Raw genomic sequence first — 15,010 nt, 5'->3', positions numbered from 1 at the left:
GTACAGTAATTGCAAAGGTTAGTCCTGTAATAACTATTATTCTTGGTTGGGTAGAGGGGAAGGGCAGAGAGTAGTTTGAAGTGCAGCCACCTTCTTGTGGTGGGTTCTTGGTTATTAATGCATGTTTGCATTTCTAGCAAAGATATGTAGAGTGCACATTTATTGCGAAAAAATATACTGGACCATAAAAGGTGAAATAGTGCAATGTACAAAAAATGGTTTTAAAAAATCGATTTTTGGTAAGTTTCATAAAAATGCACCGTTGTAATATATACTATTTATGAGGATACACGATGAGGGTAGGTCGACTAAGTCAGATTTTAGACTCGAAGGGGTTAACCGGGTTCTGCCGAAAATTTTAGTAGTCGTTTTATCTTAGCCCTTGTCCTGAGCGGGTCAAGAAATAAAAAATAGGGAAATTGTTAGAGATCTTTTCAAACTTTAAACCACATCGGTCTTGTGCACCCAAAAATTTCCTTTTCATGTTGAGTCTTTAGCGTTTATGTACCAATAACGATATAGACGCAGAGGGTGTATACAGAATACTAGTGTCGCACCAGTAACGATATCGATAACGTATATGTTGCTGTCTTTCCATTCGCTTAATGAGTCTACACAATTTAACTAACAAGGTTTCAGCTTCTGACGGATGTGGGCGGAGGGGGGGTCAAATTAATAGAGCATCATATTTTTTCGTATTTTTAGATTCGAGCTCTAAAAGATACTTTAAAAAACGTCTGTACAAAATTCAACTAGTTTTATTAAGGTAACTTAAAATTTTTTTTAAAACCTCACAACTGACATTTCCTACCTTTCAAGGGTCATTTCCAATCTCCCAGAAGAGTCTAATCTTTCATGTGTCTCCACTAGACGTCAATGTCCTTTTGCGCATGAAATTATTGGCGTCCATTTATCCACTAGATGTAGGCACCTAGAAATTCGGTGCTTTGATATTGCACTAGGAATCCAATTTAGTTGAGTATGTATCTATTGAGTTGAAACTCAACGAAGTTTTTAAAGCACCACATATTCATGCAACAATTTTCTGAAAGTAAAAAGGTCATCCACTCTGATAGTATATACTTCGAACCTTGGACTAAAAGCATCAGAGGCCAACGTATAAGTGGCATAACATCTAAGCATCATATCCGACTTAAACTAAACTAGAAACGTATAAAAGGAAGAACAAAATGCATTATTTGGTGTGGTTTATGCGATGATAGGATATTTTACAGATGAAATAAAATTACAAATAATTGCAGGACCTGACACAAAAAAATTTAACTTTTTGCAACGGAAGTATTTCAAAAATATTGACGTTTGAAAAATAACAAACCTATATATTCTTTACTTTGGAATGCATTGCAAAAACTGAGCAGCTAAATCCAAAATGTGAATCAATAGGAACGCGATATTTTTGACTTCGATTTCTTTACTTTACTCAGAAGAATGAAAGGAATACAAAAGCCAATTCGAAATCCACTTAAATAAATTGATTTTGTTAAAATTTCAAGACAGAGTTTTATGCTAAGGGAATTACTTTCAGGAAAACATGAGACGAGCTATTTTAGCGGAAACATATTTTCAAATATTAAATAGAGGTTTTCACTTCCATGCATTTATTGAAAACTTTAACTTTTAAGAAACATTTTCTTTCTATCATATTAGGTACATTACTCATGCACATTTTTCACGAGATAAATTTGTGTCTTTGTTTTTATTGCAAACATATTTTGTTACCTGTTTTGGGATAATTTTTTTGATTTGCAGATCGAAAAAATAGATTTTCGAGAAAATTATGCATAAAGCGAAAATGCTCAGAACATTTACCTGTATTTTAATACAAATAAAAGAAAGTGATTATTATTCTAGAGCTTTAATGTGAGTGTTTTTTTTAATAAGGAGGATCATTTGATGTATTAATTATTTTTCTCGAGGCAAAAATTGGATGTCTTCACATAAAAGTGTAAATTAGACTTTAACCGTTGGTTTAAATTTAGGAAAAAAAAAAAGATAATTTTGTCAGGCATGTAATTTTCCGGCAAGTGTATTATCAAGAAATGGGAATGCAGTAGCCGCAGTAATTCCATCGCATTTCAATCATGGATTGCTTTAAAAGAAGTGATTAGTCACAACATTCACATGAATCACCTTGACCTGTGTCCCTCTTAAAAATGTTTCATTCGGTATCTAGCGACGAACTTCTAGCTGAGTTCAGGGACACTACAACACGCAAATTTCAACTGAAAAATAGTTGCATTCTCGCACATTTAATCCCCCTCGTAAGTTTTATCACTTATGTGCAATAGATTAACATTTACAGACACAAGCAAGGGATAGAGAATTTGTTAAAATGTCCAATATCAAGAAATAGATGGAAATGCAGTAGCCGCAGTAATTCAATCACAATTGAATTTTGATTTGCTTTAGAAGAGGGGAATTAATCACAACGTCATGAATCCACTTGACCTTGGTCGCCCTTAGAAAATGTTTCGTTCGTTATCTAGCGACGAACTTCTAGCTGAGTTCAGGGATATTACAACAGCAAATTTCAACTGAAAAATAGTTGCATTCTCGCACATTTAATCCCCATCGTGTGTGTTTTATCACCTGTGTTCAAGATTAGCATTTACAAACATTATGCAAGGGATAGAGAATATGTTAAAAGGTTCCTTTCAAAAAGAAAAGTTAATACTTTCAGCTCTTTAAACTATAAAGAATATTCAGTAAATTACCACCCCCACAGCCAGGGCTAAAGCAGAAATACATGAAATACACGCCCAGCTCAGTTATTTCCAGCCGAGGACTGCAGTTTCGTGCTTATTAGCACTCATCAGCCCGGCATAGGAAAGTGACTGAGCTGAGATGGAAAACCTCATATGGAAGCCAAGAGGGCCAAACAAACTGGTAGCTAATGTAGAATTAGCCTTGGCTTCCATAGAGGTTTTCCATCTTCAGCTCAGTCCACTTTCCTATGCCGGGCTGATGAGTGCTAATAAGCACGAAACTGCAGTCCTCGGCTGGAAATGACTGAGCTGGCGGTGTATTTCATGTATAAGGAATACTTTCAAAAACATCGTGAAAAAATCTGGTAAATCCTCTCTCTGTTTTTTTTTTTTTTTTTTTTTTGATGATGATTATCTTTTACTAGCTAATAGACATTTTTTTGATTCGAGTGATGCATATTCGATACTCCTTAGATAATCGTTATTGTGTTACGAATGTCTACTGTATATTTTCTAAAAGCTGCAAGCTTACTTTTCAAACTGATTCTTCTTACAGTCTCATTCATACTACATCGAAATACTCAAATTGTGTGGGTTTTTTTTTTTTTTTAAATTGCACTAAAAGTGCAGTTATAGTTTTTTTATTTAACTAACGTAAAAAAACAGCTTTATTCTCTTTATTTTATTTTAAATCAGTCTCAGTAATCATGCAACTAAGGTTTCAGAATTGATTTTACTTGAACCGTCGCAAATTCACAACTTAATTCTGAGTAGTATTTTCAGACAATTGCAGTAACAACGACCAATTTATTGACTATTTTTTTTGAATCTTAGTACTAACACCCCTATGTCTGGGTTGATGTACATTTTTACAATCGCAGTGATAACCCTGCTTTGTTCTATAATTAGTTTTCTTACAATCGTATAAATAAGAACTTTATTCTTGAAACCACTATTTTACATCAGTACTAAAGTCGGGGCTGTCAGGTGATGGCACTTGACCAGGCTTTATTTTAGAAGGGTCCATTTTCATGAAGGAACCTCCACACTTTTGGTATTGGTTTGAAGCTTGATTTAGCTTGAATACGTCATCTTTCTGGTACTTAAGGCAATAGATAAAGCAGGGTTAGTAAAAAAAAAAACGGTTTAAAAAAAAACCAAAAAACCGATTTTTTGGTTTTAAACCGGGTGTTTTTAGATTAAAAAACTATTTTCGAGAAAAACAATTAATTTTCGGAAGGTAATTAAGGTTCAATGTAATTAATAGTTATTCAATAGTCACATTATACCTAATTTCTTGATTAATTAAAGAGATAAGAACAAAATCCTGTAACTAAATTAAATAATTAAAATAGCTTTCTGCTTCCAATGAACAAAAGGGGGGGGGGACTAAGAATTATCTGCACCCAATAGTCATAAAGCAGCATAGGTGTATAGCCAATCAAAATCTTTTGAGCACACAGAATCCCAAGAAAAAAACACACCAATGGAGAGTGTAGTTTATATGTGAAGATTTATATATTTCTCAATCAATTTTTACACATACATTTGCATTTTGTTCCGGGAATTTACAAATTTGTCTTTTAATCTTCCTACATTATAATATAATGGACTATTATGTATCATTATGTGAAGTATAAACTTTTTTTTTTTTAATTTTATTCAAAAAATATTATTTGTGTTCTCCTGCAGAACAAATCTTAATTTTTAGGTGCAAACAATTAAGTTAGACTGTTGATTACCTTACAAGTCAAAGTTAAAATTCCAGGAAAATGCAAATAAATGGGCAAAAATGTTACACCCCTGCAACAGGAGTGAGCAATATAATGAAGTGCATCTACAATAAAAGATTCAATCCTTAGTATATCTTAATTAATCATGCAAATTAGGCATAATGATGGAAGTTGACTGAAATCTGCTTTATGGCACATATATGTAATAAAAAATATATTAATATTTTTTTTTTCGATTAATGTTTGTTATACATTTTGAAGAAACAACTTTGCAATTTTAGTACTTATCTCTGCAACTTAGCTAGGAACTTGACATAAATGGAATTTTAACATTTTTCAATATGTGTGAGGAAATCAATGTAAACCTGTAAAATGGATTTTTTTTTGGCTTTTTTTTTTAAAACCATTTTTTTAAAAAAAACCAATTGGTTTAAACCATGGTTTAAACCAACGTGGTTTAAACCAAACAACCCTGAGATAAAGACGTGAAATATTTTTACTTTGGGGCAGGTCATAGTCTAACGTTAGTGGGTGGCTATTGGTTTCACCTCTTTCAACAGCCATTGACTGCAACACCTCCTATAATTACTTTGAATTGCAAACGTGCGAACGTAGAGTTGCCGTAAAGAACAACAACACTTGAAATGTCAACTCAATCTAGTTATTGCTGCAACTAAAAACATTTCAGTTCTATGGTACGTAGAATCCTAGTGGGGGTCTAGTTGTGCACCTCCTTTTTTGCTTGCATTCGAATGTTCCAAATGGTTTTTTTTTACAACTTCTTGGGGCGAAATCACTATTAATTTCAAATCAAACTCAAGTAGTGGTATAATTTGGCAAACACCTTTCAATGTATCGCTAAGGTTTTTGGTCGCCAAGTTTTGTCGCCAACTTAGCAACAAATTACGCGAGTTTTATATATATATATATATATATATATATATATATATATATATATAGTATATATTATATATATATATATATATATATTATATATATATATATATATATATATATAGAATATATATATTATATATATATATATTATATATATATATATATTGGTATCACCTTGGCCACTATTGGCGATATTTAGAAAGCTAACCATTAAATCACATCAAAATTGCCAATATTAGGAAAATTAATCTGTGTAAAACATTTTTTTTTTTTTTTTTTGCTTCGGTTCGCAACAAACTTGAGATGAAAATAATATTTAAAGTGTTTTATTGCTTGCTCCAAGGCACTATTATCATTAAATTAACATAAAAGAAGTCATGTGACGCACACATTAGCTCGTTTTTAAATCAAATGGTCAAAGAAGTATTTCTCCTTTAAGAAAATTAGTTTAAAAAAACACTCATACCCCCAAGTTATTGCTAATCCCGTAAATATTGAACACGTTATTTGTTCCTCTCTACCTGTTTAAAGGAATAGACTACTCTTAATGCTTTGATGTGTATGTACCTTATTCTTGTGGTCGGACAATAATACACATAATCAAATTAACAATAACTTGAATTATTTATTTTTTTGCTCTAAACAATGGCTATATCTTAAACACTTTTTTTTTTACAAATGCAGTTATAAACACAACTATAGAGTCACAACACGTACTTACGATATACTTTCAAGGTGAAAAACGTTCGTGTTTCCCGACCGTCCACCACGGCCGAGCACGTGTACGTCCCTTGATCTTTGTAGCGTACCTCTTCTACAACTAATTCTAAGCCTAAAGGGACTGTGCGGTGCGGCTTCAACATGAACCCTACGAAAAACAAAACAACATAAATAATTTTTGCAAATAACATATCTGTACCTCAGAGCTAGACTAACGTAAGTCACATTTCTATTACTTTGCAGGAGAATGAAATAACTTTTGAATCGTACATACGAAGTGCCGGGCTCGCTCTGTTTTCGGCTTATAAATAACTACAAATAATATCTTATAGAATTGCGTTGTGATAACTCGATGTGGAATAAGATTTTACATAGAAAGCAATAATAACCTGAAAATTACATTTTTGCATTTACATTAGTCTGGCTCCGATGTAGAGATAATAGGATTGTATTTTTAGATCAAAATTAAACACGCTCGAAAGCTGGGAGGAAATGTAGTCAACTGTAAATTTGTCTACTTTGTAATGTATAGCTCAGTTTTGACGGACACAATTTGCTATTGAGCTAAATGTTGATCTGCTTTTTTTTTTTTCAAAAAATTTTTTTTCCAGAGAAAATCTCCCTGTTTTAAAGTTTTCTTAATTGACAAAACTGAAAAAGAAAGCATTTATTAAAAAAATCATTTTGATAAGGAAAACAAACTCGTATTAAAGCCACGCATCTTCAAAATGAACCCTTGGGGGGGGGGGGGGATCTCTATTAATGTTACATATGGATGCTTCAGATGCCAAATCGATTAACTCCTCTTTTTAAAAAAAAATCATCATTTCTGCTTTAATAGTGCTTAATCACTGCTTAGCATGTGAATTTATATTAATGTTTTGATTCAGTTTTTTTTCTGAGAAAAATATTAAACATATACTGGCCAAATGAAATATCGAATTTAGACCTGTGCAAACGTACAAATTGCAAGCCGATAACCACTCTGATAAAAAAAAAGCAACAGAGGGTCATGGATAGGACATGTTCTCAGAATGCAGGCAATAGACCCTACAAGAATTGCTCTCACAGAACCCCCTGATGGCAAGAGGAAGCGCGGGCGTCCAAAACTAACCTGGCATCAGATGTCCATACAAGAAAGAAATGCCTTTGGTTGGCCAAGCTGGGGGAGTGCCAAAGATGCAGCATTAAACCGATTGGGATGGAATGCCCACGCTAGCGGCCTCATGCCGCACTAGGTGTTAAGAGAATCAAGGCAAGTCAATATTTCTGACCATGTGATGGCAAAAAACAGACCACGAGGTCCAATTTACTCCTATGTAAAACACAATCTTCTTCATAACTGTTCTCGACTTTTTGTTTTATGGAATTAATCGATTTGGCAAGAGGGGCATCCACATCCTTGAATTTTTAAAGTAATGTTTTACTGCTTAATCGAGTTTCTAGACAATAAACTGAAAAATAGATTACATGACATTACATTTTGATAGTTGACAAAACGAAGGAGAAACCAATTCATCAAAAAATAAATAAATAAATAAATAAATAATCACAAGAAAAATATGTGAAAAAAAGGATCTTACAAAACAAGCAGTAATATTGAACAACCAATAGGTTATCATTAGTTGAGGTACAGTAAAACCTGTAAAGTTGACGACCCTTGTAAGTCGATCACCTGTCTAAGTTGACCGCTATTTTCAGGTACAGAATTAGATCTTATCATATATTTCAACCTCTACAAGTTGACCACCTGATTGAATTGACCACTAAAGTAATGCACCGCAAGTGGTCAACTTACACAGGTTTCATTATGGCCTTGACAAATGATAGCAGTGCCTCAATAATTTAAGCACAGGTGAAGGGAGGGAAAATCAATAACTCTGCACCCATGGTAATTTGGATTGGGTCCATTGCAGGACTTTCGGACCCATATATTTAACAATCGTTCGTTTTCTAGATGTACTATGTACTTGGGTAGGAATTTGCAGAGTTGATCTTTGAACAGGGGGCTTATCAAACATTGGCATACATTTGGATTGAGTCTGATGCCCTATCCACTAGGCCATCTACTGCTGTATTTCTTACTCAGATATTTTTATTTAATTAGCTGTACATAATATGCATTTAGAATTTGCACTTGGTAGCATTTTAGATGAAACATTTTTAAAAATATTCAACTCTCAATGTATCATACAGATAGTATGTATCTGTATCTGTATGATCTGTATGTATGTATCATTGTATGTATCTGTATATGATACATACAATGTATCATATACAGATGAAGAAGAATATATAAAATGAAATTTAAAAAACATAAAAATGTCATTTTTTGTGCTAAACTATTTTTTTTTTTGCAATCTAGTTAGCATAATTAAGTACTGAAATAATTTACAAGTTTCTTTTTTTTAGAAACCATGTTTCTCTTTAGACCATTAGTTGATTGTAATTTAGCTTCACTAAATTATCAGTCCATTCAATGTTTTTTTCTAAAATTCTATACATCACATGTAATTAACTGGAAAAAAATCAAAGATTGATTTCCCCCTAAACTGCGTTAAATTTTACTTAAGATACATTTAAGAAAAACGTTAATCTTTATTCTTTTAAAAGAGTCACGTCACTTATCAACGGACGACACGTGGCTCATTTCCGAAAGAAATATATCCCCAGCAACTGATAAAAGACAAATGTTACAAGATTGAAAATCAAAGAGTATATCACCAATAAATTCTTGGTACTCCCTAAAATTCACGACAGATTTTATAGACCTTTCCTCTTTGTAAGATTGATTGTCTGTCCTTTTATCTTGAGGTTTTTTGTTTTAAACGTTGTTATACGCCTGAAGAACTGCATTCGGAAGATTTTGAGAAGAAAAAAAATATCTTCAGAAAATTGTCTTTGTAAGGTTGTAGCTAACCATTAGTTTTACCGAGGTATTTTGTATTTCTTAAGGGCAACGAATGGCCGCTATCTTTTTGGAGTGAAACAAGTGAGAGAATGTTTCAAGTCAGTATTTAGTTGGGATTGATGTGTAGTGGTGGTACTTTAGATTCTTATCTCAGTTTATAAAAATGTTGTTTCTTGGTTAGGTATTTCTTTAAACACCAACGAAAAATAAATAGTTAAAAACAAGGAAAAATAGATGTTTTTTACGGCATGCATTTTTTTTAATTAAAATTATTTATCAATAAAAGTGGAAGAGGTTCCATGAAACGGGATGTCCCTTTAGCAAATTTATATGTACATAATAAATTTAACACAACTTCTAGCCTCATATATATAATAGCGAATGATCGAGTAACGATCCTGACGTCATCAACAATGAAACTCACGCCCTGCCATGATAATTTGATAATATATTTTATTAATGTTTGACATTCAGAGAAAAGCTTCGCTTTATTTTGAATTGGGGGGGGGGGGCTGAACTGGATCCGGCCACTTAACTGTTTTACTGGTAAGCCTCTCATTTTAGGAGTGAAGAAACGAAAAAGTGGACAACTCTTTGAGCTATCTGCTGCAGTTTAGGATTAATCTACTGGAGTTAGGGTTTAAATTTTCAACTATCAAAATATTATCAATGAGGCAATAGGGAAGTTGCAACCTATTAAATGTTTATATTTTGGCTATTGGATATTGTTAATTGACCCCCAAAACTAAAAAATTCACCCTCGCAGAATTTTAAAACACCGTGATTGATTTTTAATGAATTTTTAAAAATCCACGCGCAAAAGCGCGCTCTTCTGAAACGTCACGACCTTACGTCACAGGGCACTAAAAGGCAGCCATCCGCCGAAGATCCCTTGTTTTCGCTAGGGACATTTTGAGCGCGCTGATGTTTTTATTTTTTAGAAATTCAATAATCCTTTTGAACACACTATGGAGGCCGGATTCGTTAAAGCACAATCTAAATAATCTTCCTCAAGTAACATCAATGATGGTATTAGAATATTTCCGAGACGATGAGAGGTTTAATGTTCCAGAAACGCGATGAGTTAAATGCGAGGAGATAAGCCTTTTACGTTTCGGCTTCGAAGTGGAATGCACGTCTTTCGGTTTCTCCCATATCGGACGAGCGCATGACGTCACTTCCTATGCCATTTGACGTCACAAGCGCTTGAACTTTAAAAATTAATTTAAAAAACACTACTTATCGTAACGCAAAAATTTTTTCACCTATGATATTCATACATGTTACTCTATCATATCAAAACAAAGTTGAAAAATCGAAAACTTCGCTATTGCTTTGTTAAAATGTAGAAGACTAGAAGCAATTTTCACCCGTCATACCTTGACGAGGGACTTTCTAGTTGACTAATAATTATCAGTTTTTACGGCATAGAGAAAGCCTCTACATAATTAAAACATTTTCAAAAATTCATTTTACCCACTGTACCTTGCTTTTTTTAAATTGATGCACCAAAGTTGTTAATTAAACAAAGACGTACTAGATCTGCTGCGACAATCTGTCACCATAAAATACAAGAATATTAGAGTATCTGATTTTTGAATGCGTTTTTTCCCCCCGATATTCAGGTACATATTTTTAGTAAGTTACCGCCCTATAGCCAGGGCTAATGCAGAAATACATGAAATACACCACCAGCTTAGTCATTACAGCCGAGGACTGCAGTTTCGTGCTTATTAGCCGAAGGCACTTCGGTCACTCGTCTGGTCAGTGATAATTCTGTATTAGCTACCAGTTTTTTAGGCACTCTTGGCTTTCTTAAGAGGTTTTCTACCTCCAGCTCAATCACTTCCTATGCTGGGCTGATGAATGCTAATAAGCCCGAAACTGCAGTTCATAATATTTTATTTATGTAAATTAAAAAATGAAAATAATGTTGTTACAAAATATAAAATAATTATAAGTTCAAGATGTATTTATTACGCTGACACGAACATTAACCAATATAAGCAACTACTAAATTATTGGTTTGACTTGTGACATACTAATACAATTGTATACAACTGCGGCCCTTGGCATCTAGAGACGTTATTCGTTGAATAGGATTAGTAAACTACAAAAACGTGTATACTTGAACAAATAAAAAATTGGAGTCGTTTCCAAAATTTTTAAATTACTTTTTTTTTTTTGAAAGAGCATGCTTAAAACCGTAGTATGTGACCATTTTTAAAAAATAATTTGACTATGTTTAATATTAATATATATATATATATATATATATATATATATATATATATATATATATATATATATATATATATATATATATATATATATATATATATATATATATATATATATATATATATATATATATATATAGGTGCGCTTTCATTGTTTACGCTTCTGCCGATGACATCACAAATAATGAAATGCCATTCCCTGATGCCATTCACAGAGCACAATATTTAATTCGCTTCTTTAGTGACATGTGTTGGCAACGATATGGCTGATAGGAAGCGTTTTGCTCGTTTCTTGATTAACACAATTAGGAGCTGCGGTAGACAGATTAGCCTAAGTACATCATTTGTGACGTCATAAAGACCACGCCTTATTTTCAAAATCAGACATTTAAAAAAAAATATTTAAAAATTAAGCGTTGGGAAAAAAATTATTTTTTCTCCCATGTTTTTTTTTTTTTTTTTCGCTTATTCTAGCAATTTTAGTGACTGAGAGTAGTACCACTCCACCTCCAGCTCAGTCACTTCCTATGAAGGGCTGATGAGTGCTAATAAGCACGAAACTTCAGTCCTCGACTAGAATGACTGAGCTGGCGGTGTATTTCATGTAAGAATAGTATTTTTGACTGAAGAAATCAACCCCATTAAAATAGTTAAAAACTCTGCAAACAGCTGTTTCGAGGTTATAAAAGCAAACACATTCATCAGTGCAACAACAAAAATTGATTACAATGTCCGACAACAGACATATGAACGAGAAATACTAGAAGTGATTCAGTAAATAAACTAGAAGTCACCGGAACCAATACGTCATCAAACGCTGACGAGAACAACTGCACCAAGAGAGGAAGGGGGGGGACGTCAAGAGAAATAAAAGTTTTTTAAAAGGAATTAATTCCAAACAATAGGGAAAAGAAGCGTACCCGTCAAATCCATTACTAGAAAGCAGAACTTTTCCAGATGTTTGTAAGGTTCTCAAAAAATCTAAATTGCACCGTGAAACAATTAATAATAATTATACGCGCTGCGGTAATTTTACACATTTCTTCTTACAACGTTTCTGACAGCTTTTTTACGTATTAACCCATTAAGCGCCGCTATATGAACCACATTGAAATTACTTAAGTTTTCATGTGTTTTGATATTCAATACACATCTCTAATCATATGTAGCTGAAATTTCGCAAAAATATTTATTAGGTTAGGAGATATGGTATGGTCCCAAAATGGGAGACTTGGCGTTTAATGGGGACAACATACATATCCCTGCCACTATGTTGATACTTGAATAATTTCTGGCTAAATCCAATTAGAAAGCCCTAAAATCGTTTTTTATGTAATTAATATGGCTAGGTATTGGTACTTTATGTACATATTTTACATATTCAAGCTTTAAAATGTAAAACTTTTAAGTTTTCATGACATCCAAAGCTTTACATTTTGGGCCCCCTTGCAACAAAAGCCGTGGAGGCCAGTCGTAGAGGCTAGCAGTGTATATTTGCAAATTAATAAGTATTAGTATGCTAGTTATTTTCAATTTCTTGAGCCGTTGGGGCCCTTAAGAACGTCTCCCCCCCCCCTATGCCCTTACATCACTCTGCGTCTGGTTTTCATTCGTGTTGAATTCCTTTTTCTTATACATTGTTTGTACAAAACGGAATTTTTCCCACACATTTTACTACCTTTTAGCAAAAAGCCTTAGGATTTTCATACACAAAAAGAGAAGAGGTAGCTTTTTTCTATTAACCATGTAGGGGGATCGAGCAATGGTAAATGACAAGGACATGAAGCACTATATAAAATGTATCCTATAAAATGGAACTAAGATATTTTTGGGCTCCCTGATGGTCTAATTGTGTTATTATAGGCAAGGTTTTTTTTTTGCAGTTAACATTTCGGTTGCTTCACAACATGTTTGATGACATGATTTATTCATTATCATAATGTTTTTAGAGATAAATGTCTAGCATGCTTCGCATTGAGGAATTATCAAAGGTCATAGTTTCTCCGATTTCATCCAACAAATTACGATAAATGGTAAAAATATAAAGTGAGACAGTTATCGCATTATATCTGTGATCTAAACGATTTCGATTAAAGTTTTTTTTCTCAACTATCTGAAAAGAATTTGGCGATTCACAAACAAGTGATCCTGCACTCATCTTCTTGTTTTAAGCTAAAATATATTATTTTAATAGTGTTTGAAGCTCGTAGCAAAGTTAAAAATTCTTACTACATTTTTGATTTCAAAAAAAAAAAAAAAAAAGAAAAAAAAATAGTAAAGAAATTTCTCTATTGAAATTCAACCTCCCTAATTGAAGGGGGAGCGCCCTCAAGGGGGAGGGGAGCATGGAGCTGACTGAGCTATAAAATTATTTTATGGTGGGGGGAGGAATAGTTTTAAAGGAAATTTGAATTTCTTTTACGGAAATCTCTTTTGTGATCTGTAGAAATTCAGAGAGATGCGTCATCCTCCTTAGGGAGTATTGGCACCCCTGTTTCTCCCGAACTTTCTTCTAAACGAATGAAATGTTACTTCTTTTGATAAAAGCACCTGCTCTTGACCTTGAACAATAAAAGAGTGTTTACAATGAGAAACTACAAAGGGGGCTGTGGCTTCAACAGGAAAAAAAAAGGGAGAGTTCATTCATGCAAAATGGGTGAAGATGATTTCTACTGGGCATGACTTGCTCTGCTAATCAGAACACGCCAAGTCTCCCATTTTGGGACTTCAGTAAATAAAGTCCTCTAACACTACTTTAAATTATTTTTCTTGGGCCCTGTTTGTTGTGATTTGAAAAAAGGTCTATTGAACTTCATATTCCATGTTCCTAATTTCCTGCATTTGCATTTATTATTTTTAGGGAATTTTTTCCCCGTGTAATGCAAAAACAAGAATTTTTTGCAAAATTTAAAAAATTTTCAAAAAGGAATTTACATTCCAAACCTTTTTGAAAAAATTACCAGTAAAGTTTGGTTCTCTATCATTCATTTTAAAAAATTTCAAAATGATATCTTAATTACTTGATGAAGAAAAAAATCTTAATTGAAGGTTCCCAAAATGGGAGACTTGGCGCTTAATGGGTTAAGTGGGAGGTTTGTAGTTTTTGACTTCCCCAAATAGTGATTCAGTTCATGTGTTATTTACAGACTCCCTGACATTTTAAAGACATTATTGCTTGTCAGGGAAATAAAACTTTTAATTTCTAAGTTTGGAACCTCGTCGCTCTCATCAATGCTACAGTTCACATGCAACCAGCTCAAATGAGAAATTTCATAGAAATCACTAACCTGCCGCGAGTATGTGTGATATCCCTTCCAGTTGGGGCTTGCCACGTCAGTCTCGTAGCGCCACTTGTCTCGTCAGCTATGCACGTGACAAAGAAACTGTCCCCAGTGAAGAAAGCATGAAACTCTTCTGGTGGCTCCAGCCTTAAATGACCGCTCAAGGCCCCTGCAATTTAAAAGTAAATTTAATTGTTTATCTTAATATTCATTTCAAAATGCACTGATTTTAAGCATATGAACTTTGATCAAAATTCTTTCTGATGAAATATTTAAAAAAATTACAAATACAAATCTGACGACCAGCAACAGGCTCTTGGCAGAGCTAGGCTAGTCCAAGTCAATTTATTAGTCCCCAATGAAGATCAATGGCCCTCTAAAAGCTATCCACCCCCTTGCTCGTTACCACCTCTTCCGGTAAGCTATTCCAAGTGCCCACAAACCTACTTTTCCTTATTTCCAGGTTTGCCTGCGATTTGAATAGCTTAAAACAATGACCCCT

The 15,010-nt window shown here is 33.5% G+C and overlaps 1 protein-coding gene across 1 annotated transcript in view; it reads right to left on the bottom strand.

Annotated features, from left to right (window-relative positions):
- The window catches only part of LOC129216746 (fasciclin-2-like), a 59,185-nt gene extending 44,590 nt beyond the window's left edge, over window positions 1-14,595 (bottom strand). Inside the window, exons 1-2 of the mRNA XM_054850963.1 lie at window positions 14,515-14,595; window positions 6,078-6,224 (exon numbers count right to left, since the gene is read on the bottom strand). Of these exons, the coding sequence (XP_054706938.1) occupies window positions 6,078-6,219 (142 nt within the window). The 5' untranslated portion in view covers window positions 6,220-6,224; window positions 14,515-14,595. The remainder of the gene's footprint in view (window positions 1-6,077; window positions 6,225-14,514) is intronic.
- Window positions 14,596-15,010: the final 415 nt, after the last annotated feature.

This window comes from Uloborus diversus, chromosome 2 (genome assembly GCF_026930045.1).
Source record: "Uloborus diversus isolate 005 chromosome 2, Udiv.v.3.1, whole genome shotgun sequence".
NCBI classification, from domain to species: domain Eukaryota; kingdom Metazoa; phylum Arthropoda; class Arachnida; order Araneae; family Uloboridae; genus Uloborus; species Uloborus diversus.
Note: the sequence above shows the minus strand (reverse complement) of the source record. Positions and strands in the feature narration are given on the sequence as shown.